This window comes from Pavona decussata, unplaced genomic scaffold, assembly GCF_977016875.1.
Source record: "Pavona decussata unplaced genomic scaffold, jaPavDecu1.1 SCAFFOLD_64, whole genome shotgun sequence".
Classification (NCBI taxonomy): Eukaryota; Metazoa; Cnidaria; class Anthozoa; order Scleractinia; family Agariciidae; genus Pavona; species Pavona decussata.
Genome location: NW_028145484.1, coordinates 563586 through 581045, shown reverse-complemented (window position 1 = coordinate 581045; position 17460 = coordinate 563586). Strand labels below are relative to the sequence as shown.

The 17460-nt window shown below is 38.3% G+C and overlaps 3 protein-coding genes and 1 long non-coding RNA gene across 8 annotated transcripts in view; 1 reads left to right on the top strand and 3 right to left on the bottom strand.

The window, feature by feature from the left end:
* Nucleotides 1-17460, bottom strand: part of LOC146478278 (uncharacterized) — a 164261-nt gene that overhangs the window by 133604 nt on the left and 13197 nt on the right. The gene's annotated exons all lie outside the window — the stretch shown is intronic.
* Nucleotides 149-2080, bottom strand: LOC146478281 (uncharacterized). 2 transcript variants are annotated; one of them, XM_085111808.1, is made up of 4 exons: nucleotides 1845-2080; nucleotides 1218-1395; nucleotides 481-630; nucleotides 149-356 (listed from the first exon to the last, which is right to left on the bottom strand). In XM_085111808.1, exons 2-4 carry the CDS (start codon nucleotides 1393-1395, stop codon nucleotides 214-216), a joined length of 471 nt encoding a protein of 156 aa, XP_084967934.1. In that variant the 5' UTR covers nucleotides 1845-2080; the 3' UTR covers nucleotides 149-213. The 2 variants fall into 2 exon arrangements, with proteins under 2 accessions (XP_084967934.1, XP_084967933.1); XM_085111807.1 differs by having other exon boundaries at nucleotides 1218-1436; nucleotides 1849-2080.
* On the top strand, nucleotides 2144-10729 carry LOC146478280 (uncharacterized). 4 transcript variants are annotated; one of them, XM_085111805.1, is made up of 10 exons: nucleotides 2144-2286; nucleotides 2401-2593; nucleotides 4252-4383; nucleotides 5139-5229; nucleotides 5587-5897; nucleotides 6703-6794; nucleotides 7570-7650; nucleotides 8516-8593; nucleotides 9832-9903; nucleotides 10255-10729. In XM_085111805.1, the coding sequence occupies exons 2-10, from the start codon at nucleotides 2437-2439 to the stop codon at nucleotides 10459-10461; spliced, it is 1221 nt and encodes a 406-aa protein (XP_084967931.1). In that variant the 5' UTR covers nucleotides 2144-2286; nucleotides 2401-2436; the 3' UTR covers nucleotides 10462-10729. The 4 variants fall into 4 exon arrangements, with proteins under 4 accessions (XP_084967931.1, XP_084967929.1, XP_084967928.1 ...); XM_085111803.1 differs by having other exon boundaries at nucleotides 2388-2593; nucleotides 8513-8593; XM_085111802.1 differs by having other exon boundaries at nucleotides 2146-2286; nucleotides 8513-8593.
* LOC146478279 (splicing regulator SDE2-like) lies at nucleotides 11338-16648 on the bottom strand. The gene is made up of 6 exons (XM_085111806.1): nucleotides 16526-16648; nucleotides 14957-15192; nucleotides 14123-14292; nucleotides 13630-13756; nucleotides 12979-13330; nucleotides 11338-12057 (listed from the first exon to the last, which is right to left on the bottom strand). The coding sequence occupies exons 1-6, from the start codon at nucleotides 16634-16636 to the stop codon at nucleotides 11836-11838; spliced, it is 1218 nt and encodes a 405-aa protein (XP_084967932.1). The 5' UTR covers nucleotides 16637-16648; the 3' UTR covers nucleotides 11338-11835.

The following is a 17460-nucleotide window of genomic DNA, read 5'->3' as shown; positions in this document are numbered from 1 at the left end:
GGAAGATTTGCACTAAATGAATGGCATTGTCTTCTTTTTTTTCCTGAATTTGTTTCTCTTTCACATTAATTGGCCACATCACCTGTAATGCTTGGCTTGTTTTAAATAACCCAGTAAGTTATGGCATCTGAGGTATTTGCAATGCTGTGGATTCAACTTCACAATAATAAAAGTCTGCCGTTAAATTAATGTTCAGGTCTTAAAGGGAGTTCATCATGCAAATATTTCCTCTCCTGAAAATAAGTTTATTTCAGGTGCGGTTGCTTGTATTGGTGAGGCATCCAGTCTTCTTTCTTTTCTGTTGGATGAATCTTTTTCCTTTTTCACCAGAGGCGAGAAATGAGGCACAACTTGTTCTGAAACAAAATAGGCAGTTGATTGTCTGTTATCTTCTACCTGCTACTCCGAGTTAGCAAAAAATTACCTGGCTGAACATGGTACATTTTATTAAGACATATTCCAGACACTAAGTGATCTTACCTTTGTGCAAAGTTGAAGAAACATTTATACTGTTGGTAGTTGTCTGTTGAGGCTGGGGTGTTGATGGGGCTGAGATGCAAGGGACAACTGGGGTGGGCGAGAGAACGCTTTGATTACCTGGGTAAGGTGATCTTGTGCTTCCATTGCTTACTGTGAGAGAAACAAAAGAAATGTGACAAATTGTTGGTAGTGAGGAACTGAGTAGAGAACAATTCAGGAGGTAGCTTTTATTTTATTTCTTTTAAAAGGACTGCATTCCATATGTCCTTACTGAAATGTTAAAATTTAGCTTGACAGAAACAGCAGATAATAATCTGCTGTTTCTGTCAAGCTAAATTTTAACATTTCAGTAAGGACATATGGAATGCAGTCCTTTTAAAAGAAATAAAATAAAAGCTACCTCCTGAATTGTTCTCTACTCAGTTCCTCACTAAAGTGATATAATATGTGATAAATATATTCATATTAAAGAAGTGAATACTGTTTAAAAAATTAGATTTTCTTTGTTTGCCAGCTTGGTTTACCAGTGTTTTCTTGGCTTTTGCTATCAAGCTAAATATAGTAGTCATCAAACAATGTCCAATAACAGGTGTCTCAGAACAATTCTTACTGTACACCAAGTCCCATGTTGTCATTGGACATGATGCCTTTTTTTTATTATTATTATTATTATTATTATTATTATTATTATTATTATTATTATTATTATTATTATTTGCTTGTTATATTAGTCTCACCATTATAATGCAGACCACTGGTAGTACGCCTGTTGTCCCTCTGATTATCAATATCAGGTACAAATGGAGCTGGTGATTGGGAAACCTGTGGCCTTGATGGCAATAAATATGGCGAGTTGGGCACGTGATGAAAGAGGAATGGAGAATGAGCAAAGCTTATTGGTGCTGTCATTATCATCTGTGTTTGGCCTATTGACACCCGAGGAAAATAGCAATATTCTGTTGTAAATAAATCAAAAGACAAAAATCACTGAGTGTCATGAAAAATGAAAATAATCTCCAAGAACAGTTGAACATCAGGTATTTGTTACTTACAGACTTCTGTTTGTTAAAACAAGCTCGCTGTGTATAAGTCTTAATTTTGATAATTTTGAATAACGGCAAACTCAGCTTTCATATTGAAAAGCCGCCGTGTTCGGCTAAAAAAAGTCTGTAATCTGAAAGAGAGCGAGGAAATTTGTAGCCTATCCCCACTGAATAAAAATGAGTTTAATCATTACCGGTGGAACTGGATGCAAGTTTTACATGTAAACGCTGCTTGCAAGATAAGGCTTATAGTTTGTTTAAAATTGAGCAAAAAAAAATTCAAATAGTGATCAAACCTATACACAAACCCGGATACAAAACTTACAATGATTGTTGAACTCTGAACAAGCTTGAGAAGGTAATAATTTGGGAAATTTTTACGCTTCTTTCTTCCGCTTTGAGTCGCCATAAAATTCCTCTTCTTTCCTCTCTGGAAACCACCCGCTCTTATTTCCCGCCATTTTAATCGGTATGAAGTCGGCCCTTACCAAAAAGTAGATCGGAACGTTCCAGCCAATCATTTCCATTCAATGCATCCGGAACTAACGTCCGTTCAGTCGGATAAGTTCGGAATTTCCGGCCAGTCCTTACGCGGTCTGTAATGGCGGATGATAAACAGGAAAGCAACACGAAATGCATGGCGACTGTACAGGGAGTTTTCGTTAACTGCAGTAGTTTATAGACGCTCTTTACTCTTTTGGTAAAAGAAGGGGGTACGAGCCAAGGGTATAACTGCCGTTCGTCCACGAGTACTTTAAATAAGGTAAGTACTTTCCATAAAATGATCGTTGTGTTGCTTGTCTGGCTTATACTCGTACAAAAATCGTAAAAAAAATAAGCTTATTCGCCGTCAATTCGCTTTAGTTTCGAATTGGAGGTAGAAGCCCATGATATTAAGCAGTCTTGGTGTACAATGTTTGGAAGAAAAAAGAATGTCGTAGCCACATACTCAAAGAATCGGCCAGTTCAGATTACCAGGAACAATCATTTCCTCACGCCTGATACACCAGAGGACGTGTGGGCGCCTTCTTCCAAAGAAAAAAGGTCAAAGCAAGACGCAAACAAAAAAGGCAAGTCTACATTCAGGTTGAACACAGTCACAGGGGCATGGCATAGAAATGATGGGGGTGGGGTGAGGGGATGGGGTAGGGATAGGGGTACTCCTCTGTATAAACTCTATAGGTATGTGTGGATTGTGTGGATTTATGGATTAAGCTAATCCTGGATTGACGTGAACTTTGATTCAAGATTATAATTACTAATTGGTAAAGATTCTTCCAAAATATTTTTGGCCCTCAGTTTTGACTTAGACTTTTCTTTACCTTTAGCTTGAAATTAGGCTTAAAACCGCTTTTATAGAGCCAGATGAAAACCTCGATTAACTTTTAATCGTAGATTAGCGTTAATCGGCTTTCAAACAACCCAGCCCAGGGGCTAGATTCACGAACCCCTGCTAAGATGTCTCCTAAGTATTGTTCCTTGACAAAAATAGCGTACTGTTCAGAAACCGTACTTTGGATACATCTTTACTTAGGATAGCTTTGTGAATCTGGCCTCAGGTCCAAAAACAGGTACGAATTTTAGAGGGCAGGGGCCCGTTTCTTGAAAGTCCCAGTAACTTACCAGGCCCGATAAGTATATTTTTAAATATTTTTTCGTCGATTACACAGTGATTACAGACATGCTACTTGGCCAATGTTTTCATTGAATTATAAGATTTAAAAATTTAGTATTCAAAGTTAACAAAAATTGACTTCTGTTAAGAAACATTTATCGCCAAAGACACTTATTGGGCCCGGTAAGTTATTGGGTGTTTCATGAAACAGGCCCCTGGTCTGAAAAAGAGTACAGGAAAATTGCATTTGTTGGTCTGAAATAGGGTCGGGGTTTGCATGCCCACTAAAATTCGGAGGAGTTCAGTGACAGTAGAGCAGTTCTGGACATAACAGTCAGTCATTGGACATTGTCCAGTCATATTGCTAAGTTATGTCAGATTATTTCCAAAATTAAATCAGGCATATGTCCATGTAGAAAGATGATGACAATAATTTTGTAGACAAATTAGTTTTCTTTAAAAACTTATCGCCAATGTTGTTGATATTTTCTTTTGACAACATATCAAAATATGAAGTTGCTCTTTTCTATCTAGCTTTAATGACCACAGCAAAAACTGCCAGGTACTTTTTACAGCCAGCCTGCATCACACGTAACCAGTATTTCCAAGAATGAAATGATTGTTTGAATATATTTATTCCTCTTCCACATCAACTGAAAAAAAAAATCAAAATACTTGGTTTACAATACTTGTTATTTCTGAAATACTTATTGCTAGAATGTAAAGAAAAATTAACAGCTTTATCCCGTCACGAAACTAGGGAAATTTCTGTTGTAACTCTGAAATGTTGCTGGTGAAGTTCAAACCTGACAATCATGTAAATTTAAAAACTCTGATTCAGATTTCAAAAATACTGGTCATGCATGATGCAGATTGACTGTAAGCTTAAAAATGACTGAACCAACTTTGTTCAGCTTTTGGAGTGAGCTTAGATTCCTGGTGGACTTTTTCTTCATAAAAATCAAAGAATGTCCAGGTAATGCCATCATCTGTCCAATCAAAGTTAACATAGGGAAGGACACGTCTTTATTGCTAAGCAGAAAATATTAGTTCCAGCACAGATAGAGTATGTTTGACTTACTTGTTTTATTATTACCTGTTAATTATTAACAGGTTCTAAATCATGCATAACCCTATCTGGACGGCGTGGCTCTAGCCTTGCTCTTCGGAACATAAGTAATATTCCATTTGAAAAGACTTTGAGCGGAACACCATGCTCACAAGGCCAACGATCACATCAGACAAGTAAGAGATTTTTGGTATTCTTGCAAGACTTTGTAATCCTCCTTCTAATTAAATTATTTCTTCAGTCATATGGCTATCATTTGGCAAGTGTCAAGGTTGGCAACTCTTGTCAACTTTCTGATCATCAGGACTTAAATGTAAGTCACCCTGGTGCTTAAAATGGCTGCAGCATAGAGACTTGAGGTGACTTTCTTTCAATAGAATTGAAACTTCTCCAAAATGGACACCTGAGGCACGCTACATCTGTAAGCCGGGTGGACACTTGTTCTCTCCAAGGCAGTTTTTCCTTCTAGGACTGTGCAGTTTCAGAAAATATCCATACCCCCAGAAGTTTTTTGTTTTCTTTTGTTTTGTAAACCCCGTACCCTCAGGAAATTCCAGTTTAGCTTCATACTTTGCTTATAAAATTTTTACTTTCAAGACGCCCCACCCCCTAAGAATTTCCAATGACCTTCCATTGGGTGGGTATGGATTTTTTCTGGAACTACACATTGAGACCTCTCTAGTAAGGACATCTCACTAAGGCAGGCCCTTCCGACTGCCTTCAAATTACTCCTTGTAGCTAAATGGACACTGTGTATGGAGCTGGCCACAGTCTTATTCTAGTACTTTATAATATCATCTCCCTCAAGATTTATACCCTTCGAATTTGGGTCCTTTTACATGTGGTTTCTTACATATAAGGAGAAAGGTAATTTATGCTTGAAGAATAATTTATTAATTGCTGTTATGGTAATTTTTCCTCCATCGTTCAGATAGAAGGTTGACCTCAAGTGCCCGTTTTCCCACTAAAATAAGCACCAGTGAGGGTAAAGAATGCAGGCCATACAAGAGAGAGATACAGAGGTAGTGAAGTGGAACTCTTTCCCTGAAAGTTTTTGTCATTTAAAAATAATTTTGTCATCTTGACTTCATTAATAAATACTTTTACAAAATTACGGTACCTTATCTGGAAAATGAAACATCTTGAAGTGAATTTTGATCAGACTTTCAGCTGATTGTTGATTCCTTTTCACAGAGTTGGAAAATTCTTGTTATTTAAAAATAAATTTGTTGCCACATCTTTACTTCATTACAGACTTTTATAAAGGTACCTTTAGGCTGATCTGGAAAAGGAAATGTATGAAGTGAATTTTTTTGTTACCATGAAATGTGAGGTGACTTGCATTATACCACACTTATGGCACTGTTGATGCCTTTCAGGGCTAGACATACCAAGAATGGATCTTCAAAGAAATCAAAAGTGCTTATCTCAACAACAACATATTCTTCTAAATCAATGTCTTGTTGCTCAGTATGTGGTAATGCAGGATGTAGCACTGACCATGATGTACTGTCTACCATCAAATCCATGTCACTGTGCAAGTCTTCCCTTGATGATAGCATTCCAGATGACTTTAGGGATGATATCACGCTAAGTAATGAGTCACTGCCGCATAATTCAACACTTATTGAGGAGGACTTAAACATTGAGCTTAAAGACATAATTCCACAAGATCTGTCAGCTATTATTGGTGAGTTTCTAAAAGTTATGATGGTACCTTGTAATTATGTTCTAAGCTAAAGATCGATATTATGACAGAAACATCTTGTGAAAAAGAGTACGACTGTATTTTTCAGAGGCGAAAATGATCCAAGTTTTACCCACAAAATGAGAATCTGGTACCTTGAATCAATGGTCCTTTTATGATCTTGCAGTTTTGTTTGGGATGCCCCCCTCCCCACGCCCCACTCCTTCTTTAGGAGGTACTGTATTACTGTATGAAGTGGTGAATTGTTTGGGATACTATCAAAAGTTTCCTTCATTAGGGGTAGCCTCCAATGAACTGGTATTCTATTGGGGATGGGGGTCGTAGGAATTCTCCTCTAAGTGCACAAAATATGCTGTACAAAACAGAACTAAGTGCTGACACCAATATATCTTATCTTATCTGGTAAAATACTGGTATCCAAAGAATTATCGCTGGACTGACATCTCATCTGGGTGGCATAGTAATTTGCCTTCTTCCTTCATGTTACAGGCAATTTTTTGGTGTTGTATAAACCATTGTTAGGTAAACCAAAAACTTCCAGGGAAACATGCAGCACAATTCGACAATAACAAACAATGGCCTCAGAAACATCAACAGACAGCCTCCCATGAAGTCATTTTTAGGGGAGTTGTGATTGTGGGGAGGAGAGTAACACAACACTGATAAAAATTACTGTGTTGGAGGCCAACCAAGCTAAGAAGAGATGCCCTTGTTATGAAATTATTGAATTTTATGGATTATGATATTTTAAGAAATTTATGAAATTTTAACTGAATTGTGTCTTCAGAAGAACCAGTGTCTGAGGAAGAACAGATTGGGCCTTGCAATAAGAGTAAAAGTAAAATGGATACAGACTCTTGGAAGCTGTATGATAAAGAAGTAAGCTAAACATGAATTTTATGGTCTTCTTTGTAATGTTGTTAAGACCTGCCATTGTAGTTAATAGCCATGTGAATATTCTCTTTCTCAGAGTCGTTGCTTGCTCTCTAAACATTGCCCACTGTATTCAAGTAATTAGTGCTTCTCTAGCGTACCCGCCAGTATCAACTTATTAGGTTACACTTCTCTGTTTTAAATAAATTTGAATTGCATGAATGTAGCTAGGATTTCCAATACAGAGAATTATGGTATTATGAAAAGATACTGTTGGACACAAAGAGCAGGAGTTCTCAGGTAGAAAAACAAGTCTGTAGATGGTTGTTGTTGTTGTTGTTGTTGATGTTTTCTTTCTTGCTTGCTTTCCTGTCCATCATAAGCAACACTCAATGGATCAGGAGGCAGTTTTAGATGCTCAGAGTCAGCTGCAACTTATTACAATCATTTCCAGCTTTCACAAAATGTTCCAGCAGCTGGTGATTTCCCTGCCTATGGTTGATTATTATCTGTTTATCCACACTGATCATGACTTCGTACTCAATCCCCTAAGTAGACAAGAGTAACATACTCTTGCTGCCTGCTGTACCTACTGCCTACCACTACAAATTGTACTGAGAAGTCTACATGAATTTCAGTCTGCAAATGTGATTTCATTTATCATTTCAGTGATTTGCTTTTCCAGTGAAGAGATGAAGAGTTGGAACTTCAAAATGTAAAGTGAACCAAAACTCGAATCTTGATTAAACTAGAATTTTTAACGAGTTATGTTTATTTTCAGGATGTTGCTGTTGCTGCATCTCCTCCTCGATGCAGTACTCCAGTGGATCCAGGACAAATTCACCCCTTAGATTCTGAAACAGTAAGTAACACACCAGAGACTACCTGCTTCTCACCATCGTTATTCAATACTTGACATTATCCGGGGTTTCCTCTCTTACGCCTATCAGTTAGGCCTGGTTCACTCTAGGATGGAATCAGAATCAGAAGAATCTTCTGGCCTACTGTGAATCAATACAACAGAGGTAAAAACGGCCGCCATGTATTACATTCTAAGTCTCACATAAAGGGATTGGGACATGAGCTATGTTATTGGTTGCTTTTTCTGCTTGTGCTTCCAATTCTGATCAACCAGTTCACACTTGATCCCAAGTGACAGAATCAGTAGTGGAATCGGAAGAAAATAAAGGAAATGTTCTGATCCTTGTGATTCCGATTCCAGTTGAGCTTATGATTGTGATTCCATCTCTGTATTTTTAATATCTGGGTTCAAATTACCATAGTTTCAAGTGCCTAAGTCCTTATGCTTTGCTAAAAACACTGTTACAACTGGTAAACCCAATTTCCATGGCAACCAGCAGATGATACATCTGTTGATTCCGTCACTCCTAGCTGGTTTCAAAATGGGTTTGTCCGAATTTCGCATGGTTTGCTACTTTTTGTGTAAAGAAGAGAGAAACTCCAAAGTATCTCCTCGTAAGGTCAAAACAAATTCTGTACATGCGTTTGGCCAATTTCTGCAATTGTAGTTTTTGCCATTTATTGCAGTTGTCCATGTACAATAAGGTGCTTAGTTCCAGTACTTCTCCCTTAGACCCCTTTGGACGTAGCTCTTGCTGTGTACTATTCCTGTTGTGGTGCCTAATTGTACTACAAAGCATTTTGAGAGGGCATTTTGGTTAAACTCCTTGTGGCTAGTAACACTTTCATATTTTTTCAATCAGCAGCCCAATGTCTCTCCCATACGAGCCTATGACAAGACTGGTGCCCCTGTTGAGGTTAACTTGTTGACAAACACTAACAAGGTAATGTCAAAGCTTTCCCATGACAATGCAGTGAAGATAATAAATTGAAGGCTGAGAGCATAACTGTCTTATGTTGAATTTTGCTGACTCTAGATATTTTGGCCTAATTTTTCTTGAAGACGAAACCAGCTGAAAAAACACAGAGCGATGTTCTCTGATAAATAATTATTGAAGGCCACAAGTGTTCAAAAATTGAGACACTTGAGCGAAACAAAGCACCTGCCTAAAATTCGACATAAGATGGTTATGCTCTCAGTCTTTCAATTTTTATTGCTTGAAATCAGAGATGATTCAAGATAAACCAAAGTTTGAGAAAATGAAGCTCTTGTTCATGGTTCAGATTTAACTTCAAGTTGGGTGGCTGGAAACACTTGGTGATTGCTTTCATGTTTGCTGCAGCATCACTTGCAACACCTTGCAATCCTTTGTTAGAGTTGGAGGAGGGACAGCAAGTTGTGTGGGACCTTAACACATAAACTATTAAAATTAATGTTACTTAACGTGGCTCTTATTGAGTTTTTAGACACCTGTTCCATTAAGCTTCTTGCCTGTAACAGGTGTTGTGGACTATGGCCTTTAATGACAGCTCCAGATGCTAAATATTATTGTTATATACCTAGACTTTCACTCAACAAAAATGAGCACTTCGATTGGTTGATTTTTGGTCACATGCCCCTGATCAAATACAAATGTATCCCGACCGGGATACAATTCTGCAGTTGTTGCCCTCTCGGTTGTTTGTTTGTTTGCGTTGCTGAGATTGTTGAAGGGAAAGTGTAAATATATAACGAAGCACTTAATGTTTGGTCCCTCGGGAAACTAGTTAATTTTGTCTTCCCTCGAGTCCTGATGTTTTATGAAACATTAGGACTCGCTGGAAAACAAAACTAACTGTTTCCTTTGGGACCATACAATAAGTGTATATTAATATTACTGTCTCAGGTTAGGGGTTAGGGTTAGGGTTAGGGTCACATCAAGGTAGACTGCTGCTTGAAGCCAGATAGCCAACAGTTCAGTCATCATCTATCAATGCTTCCTTGCCCCAAGCTAAAAGCTCTTTGCACTGCAGCTTCTGTCAGCCCCACCCTGCAGCCAGCACACCTAGACTGCAATTTGGCTCATTAGCAGTTTCCATAGCCGGTACAGATAAATCCCCAGTACCAGAGAAGCTGTCCAGAAAAAATAGTTATTTTAACCTCCATACAAACGTCTCAACTATAATTCTTCTTATTTTTTAGTCTGAATGCCAGGTTCTGGATTCAAATGAAGAGGGTGTGCCTAATATTACTCCTGAGACAGTCTCCAAAAAGGTCTGTATTAACGGTAGTTTTCTTGCGTACTGTTAAATAATTGATAGCAGATTTAAGAGCATAGCAGCATCACAAATATTGATAATTCTCCAATTTGAAAATGTACTTACTAGAAAAATAGAGTTTTGTTATACTTGTTACTTCTGACAATGTATGGTAGAGACTCCATGTATGAACATGTGAGTGATGACATATCCTGGAGCAGCAAATACCCAACCCAGGGGAAACTTGTTTGGTCAAACCCCAAGGGTATGCTTGGTCTGCCCTCCCTCTCTCTTTCCCAGGGGAAACCGTTAACTGGCTGACTCATACATTTTCCTTATTCTATTCTTTTTCTATTTTATATCTAAGGAATGCACTGCGACAGATGAACCCAAGCAAAAACGGAAGTTGGCATACAGCATGGACGTAGACAACATACCAGAGTGCATTCTGTTGCATGTAAAAACCAACACAAAACGCCCTTTCAAATTGCTGTTTAGACGGGATAAAAATGCCTGGTCTTGTGGCAGTCCTTGGTCAAGTTTACCAGTTGACATCTTAGTTCAATTGCCATAATATGCATGCTGATATATGCTAATTTTCTAAATCATGACAAAAGTTGGACCATTTATAATATTGAGCCATGGCAATGGTGGCAATTACCTTAATGTGAATTGTTTTCTTGGTATATTTATGAGCTGGTCTTACAAAACAAACGTAAAGACTTAGGCGCTTTCCATTTGTCGGAAGTGGCCAGCCATACCGTTCAGTTCATAAATGGAATGTAACAATAATATTTGAAGGTAATAAATAATAATTATTTCTTCAGCATTCTAACTTGACATTTAGAAGATGGAAGAGTGTGAAGTTTAGTTGACATGAAAATGACTTGGGAAATTTGCACACATTTACGTAATTTTGTGGAAACAGAGAAGTGGTCCACAATGATAATTTGTTGGTAATTTCTCGTAACTTGCTTGCCATTTGATGGACCTGTGACTGTGACAACATGACCACATACAGGGAAGTAAGAATGCTGCTAAAATTGTACCTCATTTCAAGTAACACTGACTATAGAAAACAAGCCCAAAAGTATGTGCTAATATATATTGAGCAAAAGATCAGATGTTTCTATTTTTACAGTAACTGTCAAAATTCCTGCATGCTGATTGGCTTGTAGGTATTGTCTGTAAGAGTAGAGACAGTAAAAATGACGTAAGATGCACACGCTTTCTCAGTGTAAAACAAAGCCAATTCCACTTGTACTTTTTCAATGTTATCGTAAAAAAAAAAAATCAACAGCAGTTTTTGTTGGTCTAAAATCTTTTGGTAATTCCTTGTAACTTGTTTGCCATGTGACTAACCTGCAGTTAGACTTGGCAATGAAACCACTCACCACACTTGAGTTTTGAACATTTTATGACATTATTTTAATGGTTAATGTGAACAAAGCAACTTAAAGGAAAATTTTTAATCTGACAAATTTCATTTGATAATATTTATTACCAAATAACTGCTCTTAATCTGAGGCCTATTGCATGATGAATCAAAGTTACATACAACAAATTAAACACATTTAATATTGAACTCAAAGGAAAAGTAAAACTGTTATGGGTTTGAAACTATAAAATTATACAAACAGGAAAATTCATGTACACAAATTGTGCTTCCAGGTGACTCTTCAAGTTCATTAGTCTGTTCCTTGCAGACTGAAGCTTGAGTAACATGTCACATTTTTCCCTCATGGAGCGATGCATGTACACAGTTAAGTTTGCAACTTTTGAAAAATAATGTGCCTGGATGAAATCCTGAAAGCTACTGAACAGTACGTTCCTGTGGTACTGTTTATTACGCTGTATGAGGTGTCCATGCCTTCCAGTAGCACTGTTCATGTTTGGTGTTTCCCAAGTTCAATTAAATTCTACTCTCCTCTCACAGTAAAAGGTTCCATCACTTCTTTCCATTAGATTTTTTGCCTCCTGTTGGCTTGGCAAAGAATGAAGGATCCAGTTGATCCAATGGGACCCCTTTGGTAGCAAACAATCTCTGAGCCCTCTGTTGTAATGTCCCTCCACACTTTAGCCCCCTGGCCATTAACTCCTCCTTAAGACGTTCCAATCCCACAGATTCAAGTTCCTGTACCGAAGTGTAGTCCTCGAGGCAAAACTCAACCTACAAAGATAGATAAGGTAGTTAGTTTCTAAAGATGCTGTGGTGCTGCATTGGTTGGGAGTAGAAACGAATGCTTGGGTTATCAACAGAGTTGATAACTAAAGGTAAATTGGCCACCGTAAAGACATTCAAGTACTGACATTTTGAGCATTAGTGGATTCACTCTGATGTGATCATTAAGCCCTGTTCAAACAGCGCATGATAGTTGACGATAGCCAAAACTATCATCCACTATTATCAACTACTTTGCGCGTGGTCAAACGTGAACAACTATTATCAACTATCATGAAGAATTTGAACACGCTCAAAGTGAATGAAAGGAGACGATAGTAGATGATAGTGCATGATGGTTGTCAAACGAGTGAGCAAGTTTTAACCATCATCGACTATCATGCGCCGTTTGACCAAGGCTTTAAAATGAAAGTAGGAAGTACTTTCCTTTGGTTCTAGGCTACCAGCAGTCTTTTTTCTTTCTTGGGGATATAATTAAAGCAAGTGAACTATGTGAGTGTGCGCAGAAAGGGTCTTCCACAAGGAGACTCACTTTACTATCCCTAAGAAAAATAATGAACTGCTCATAGTCTACTTTGGTAACAGTTATGTTTTGATCAATGGATGGACTAAATTCACTTTTGGGGATTGACCACGTTTTGGAGTTATCCATAATGATGGCCAAACTCCCCAGAACTCACACCTCAACTGGACACCTTGAGCTTGAGTTGGTCCTTGCAATGACTTGGAAGTCATTATTTTAACTACAACTGAAGTCTCTTCTCTAAAACAAACAGATGGTTCTGATAAGTAACGGTAGGTAGATAACTTTATTTTAATCTTGGGGGATGAGGTTAATTAGACTTGTAGCAATAGATTGTTCATCTTCGAGAGGGAAGGCTATACAGTAGCCAGATGCTTTTTACACACCTTTTCACAAGACCCTTTCTCTGTATCGTGGTCCCCAGTGCCCTCTGATTGCTCATCATCTTTTGAAGTTGTTTGTGACAATGCAGCGTCATCTTGAACAACTGTTGTTTTATCTTCTCCAAAATCATCCTTCTCTGTTTGTGTTTCTAATGCTTTTGGAGGCCTGATCGTCTCAACTGTACCGTCCATATGACATTTGTTATCAAGACTCTCATTAGATGTAGAGGGCTCAACTTGAGTGCTGGTACACGGCGTCACAGTTGAAGGGCAGGTTCTTGGTGTGAATGAACTGTTTTCTGAAACAGCAAATTCCTCTTCATCTTCGTCGCTGTTCAGGTCATCCATTCCCAACCTGGATAAACCAACATGACACAGAAAAAAAAACTGATTCAATGGAAAAATAAATATAATATTTGGTTCATTTTCAATATTACATTCGAGTCTAACCAGTTCAAACCAAGTCAATAAGAGATTTAACATGATCACTGGTCAACTTTATGTTGTTGAAATAATTTAAGCTATAATAGCAATTTTCATTCCAGATATCTTTTCCATGAACAACTCACATAAGGAAATTTTGGGATGGGGCTAATAAACTTCGAGAGGATATTTCCAACTTGAGAATTGCACAAACCCATTTCTGCAACTTACCACATTCTGGACTTTTTACTTCCCCTTGAAGTTGAGGGCTCATCACTGTGAACACGTTTAGCAGCAGTTTTCTCAGTAGAAGTTGAGGAGCTAGCCGTTGATGTTGAACTTCCAGCTGCTTTAAGACCTGTATCAACAGTTAATAAAACCTCATTAAGCCAATGTGGTGGGGAGTTTGAGCTAATGAAGTTCTAGTTAGCTGATATTAAATGACTGAAAAAATTAGCTCAAATCTAGGGGAAACTGGAGATGTTTGAGTTAGTGCAGAGTTCAAGTTAGTGGGGTTCAACTGTACTTCTTTCCTGTATTTCCTGCCCTTTCACAGATCTATACCGTTTTCTCCTGCCTACAGTCCCCAATTCTCAACTCCTCATGTGTGCTCTCAAAGTGTAAATCTGGGGATGGTTCCCCCCTCCCCCTTCCTGTTCTCATCTAGTCAAATCTAGAGGCCACTCGCTGTCTTTTTTAGTCATTCAAGTTCATTACAGTTAACCTTGTTGTAAAGCATCCTCTATTCGTTCAGAATTTTCCTGTATGTGCTTTGTGTAGGATGAATCATCAAATGTGTGTTTTGGCATCATCCTCTTTCTCTCCATCCGTTCTTGTTTCTGTCTTTCTTTGTCCCGTTCTCTTTCAGCTTGTTTGGAGACCCATTCAGCTATTCTAAAAACATTGAAAGAGAAGAAGAATAAAATATGTATGACAAAATGTTTGCTTAAGTCAAACCTTAGCCTTGCTGCTTGATCTCACATGATTCCAAAGTCACTTACAAGTACAATAGGGTTACACCAAAGCCATAAGAGAACTGGTCATAACAAGTTTGTTCGAAGGGAACCCACCTTGTCTGGGGTAGGAGGGTTATCAAAGACACCAGCTATCTCTTGAACATTACCGACAAAAATTTTGCTGGCTTAAAATTGGGTTGACACAAATATTCAGCTAGCAAGAGTCAGCATTGCTAGATAAACAAGCGAAGTAAGACATAAAACATAAAAACTTTATTTATCCACAGTGGAAATTAAAGCTGGAAAGCTTATGGGGTCGTGCCAAAAAGGAAAAGAAAAAAATACAAAACTAAAAAAAAAAATTTTCAAAATTTCTTGACGCTCACTCTACAAATTATTGCTCCATATCTCCAAGGTGAGGTTTGAATCTCATTGTCATTTTTTATGGCTGGATAGAGGGGTGGCTATGTATTAAAGACACCAACTTTTGAGGTTGAGGTAGGGGGTGAAGGCAAAGACCACCATCTATTTTGTGGTTTGGTAGGTCCTGTTCAAGTAGAATGGTTTTGACCACTTCCCTAAATTATACTCTAAATTCTTACTTTTTCTCATCATTGATGTCTCTCATTCGCCTTCCACTCAAGTCCCTACAGGCCTCTCTGTTTGTTGTCTTTTCTATCTGTGCACCAATCGCTCGCAACATTGACCCAAACCCTCCCTTGCCGCCCAAGAGACGTAGATTTGTGTAACAGACATCTCCGGCTTGAAAGTGTAGCTTACTCTCGTCAGAGATCAGATGACCATTATGAATGACAGACAGTTGTTCTACTGGTATACCCTAGGAAGTAATATTGAATAGGCACTATAAGATGGACACTATGTATTGACAGTCTCTTTCTGCGGACAAACACTCTCTAGTCATGGGATCAATTTACCGGTAAACCAATTTGACTTGGAGAGAATTAAGTGGTGAAATGATAGCTTAAATATCGTGGGTGAGAATGATGTATTATTCAGTGACTGACAGAGGCAGGATGTTCACTGCATGAAAAAACGCCTTTGCGCACTTCAAATGTGTGGTCAAAGACTGTCAAAGGCTGCCTTTGATTACCTTTGATTCGTATCACAGGTGGCAAAGGCCGCATTTGATTCACAGTGGAGTCAAGTTTGTTTCGAATCAAAGATATTATATATTTGATGCGCGTCATAGGCCGAGTCAAAGTTGTTTGATTTCAATTTGACGCGCGTCAAAGGTAGGGTCAAAGTTGTTAATACATTTAAACTCACTTTTGATTTGAGTCAAAGGTATATGCAAAGGCGTCACACATTTGATGCGCATCAAATGTGTTGTCAAAAATGTTTTTTACCACAATCGTTTCTAATCTTGCAATCTGATTGGGTAATTTTCCGTTGTCGATAAGAGTCTAGACAACGCTGCTCGCGTCAATCAGCGCGCGGAAATTTTGACAGTAATTGTAAAAATTTTCTTTGACGTTAATATTGTGGTAAAAAACAAATCGAATGCGGTTTAACGTTGTCTGCACTCTTATCGATAATGATATTCGTTATCACAGTGGTCAAAATTTGTTGTGGACTCACGAGGCGCACAACATTTTGACCACTGTGATGACGAATATCGTTGTCGATAAGAGTACAGACAACGCTAAACCGCATTCGATTTGTTAAATTATATTTGACATCATCTTTGATACGGATCAAAAAAAGAGCAAATCCAATTTTTCGTGCAGTGGTTTGTTCCATAAACCTAGTTTAATGGCTGCAGCCCTCACAAGTCTCCTGTATGTAGCTCAGTGGTAGAGCATCCAAACTAGTAATCAGACGGTCTTAGGTTCGTCTCTTGATAGGAGCACTTGATTTTCTTTTTCCGTGTATGCCTGTGTTACTCACTGAATAAAAGATCATTCTCATTCACTTACCAGGCTTAAAATATGCCATCACATTTATTTCAATATCGTGGGTTTCTTTAGGGGGCATAACCTGGTAGTTCACCTTGAAGGAAGTTTACAGAGTTTTATTTGACTTGATTTAATTTTAATTGACCTGGAAACGTTATAAGAAAGTTGTTTTGCATTGAGATTGCGATAGAATTTCTATCGCAATCTCAATGCAAAACAACTTTCTTTGTCCCAGAGATCACCATCTCAACTTACCCCACAGCATTCAGATGCTATCTGCTTCAAATGAAGTCCATTTTCAACTTTGTAATCGTCCACATTCAAACTAAAAAGCTCTCGATGAAAAGTGTACAACAAGGCAGACATCTTGAAATTCTGGTTATGAGGGCAATGATTTTCCCGAGTGGGAGCTGAGAACGACTCGTGCCACAGGATAACCAAGACCGGAGACCCCCTTTGAAAACAGGACTCAGCCGAAAATGTATTCTTTGAATTGTTTCATTTTTCTGTCGTTTTTAGAGCGAGTAACACATTATCTGCTGTGCTATGAGCTCGATACCAGTACAAACAACATATTACGGAAACAAGCGAGCACGAACGTCCAGTCGGTAGATCTTCATCGTAGAGAATGAAACGAAAGACGTCGCTCGAAACTGCGCGCGCGCGCGCGTAATTAACAACGTCACAAAAGAGACGCGTAATAATCAAGTGAAATCCAGTCAGGAAAATGACGATTTCCAGAGGGAAAAGAAGAATGTGCGGAGATTTTTCTCACGTGAATCTTGGTAAGTTCTTGTCACATTTAATGTTCTCTGTACTGTTAAGTATTTCTTTCTATAGTCGATAAAATTCAGGGATTTCCTGGACTGATTCAACTTCTCGTTTACGGCGAAAAACAAAAACGAGTGACACTGATAACTGATATGTCTTGGGACAAATGCCGGACAAACAAATCAAACTAAGTTCACATCAGTTTTTTTAGCGAAGTATCCCTCTTTTTTTTTTTTTTTTTTTTTTGCCTTGTCTCGATCAGTTGTTTTTGTGAAGTCGATGGATGATTACCATGGAAACCAGACACTTTTTGTCGCGCGCCGGCAAGGATTCAGGATAGGCCGGAAGCCGATCGTCGTTGGGATGAGGCCGACGCCCCGAGCGGTGAAGCTAGCGGACAGAAAGAGGCTTCGGGGAAA

What these genes read in the sequence shown, in the direction of transcription:
- LOC146478279 (XM_085111806.1), bottom strand. Translation starts at nt 16,636, where the DNA reads ATGTCTGCCTTGTTGTACACTTTTCATCGAGAGCTTTTTAGTTTGAAT. An exon ending in GACATCAATGATGAGAAAAA is followed by an intron (nt 14,293 to 14,956) that starts GTAAGAATTTAG and finishes CAATGTTTTTAG; the next exon opens with AATAGCTGAATGGGTCTCCA. An exon ending in AGAGGATGCTTTACAACAAG is followed by an intron (nt 13,757 to 14,122) that starts GTTAACTGTAAT and finishes CTGTTGATACAG; the next exon opens with GTCTTAAAGCAGCTGGAAGT.
- LOC146478281 (XM_085111808.1), bottom strand. Translation starts at nt 1,395, where the DNA reads ATGATAATGACAGCACCAATAAGCTTTGCTCATTCTCCATTCCTCTTT. An exon ending in CAGTGGTCTGCATTATAATG is followed by an intron (nt 631 to 1,217) that starts GTGAGACTAATA and finishes TTTCTCTCACAG; the next exon opens with TAAGCAATGGAAGCACAAGA. An exon ending in TTCTTCAACTTTGCACAAAG is followed by an intron (nt 357 to 480) that starts GTAAGATCACTT and finishes ATTTTGTTTCAG; the next exon opens with AACAAGTTGTGCCTCATTTC.
- LOC146478280 (XM_085111803.1), top strand. Translation starts at nt 2,437, where the DNA reads ATGTTTGGAAGAAAAAAGAATGTCGTAGCCACATACTCAAAGAATCGG. An exon ending in ACCCCTTAGATTCTGAAACA is followed by an intron (nt 7,651 to 8,512) that starts GTAAGTAACACA and finishes TTTTTCAATCAG; the next exon opens with CAGCCCAATGTCTCTCCCAT. An exon ending in CTGAGACAGTCTCCAAAAAG is followed by an intron (nt 9,904 to 10,254) that starts GTCTGTATTAAC and finishes TTTATATCTAAG; the next exon opens with GAATGCACTGCGACAGATGA.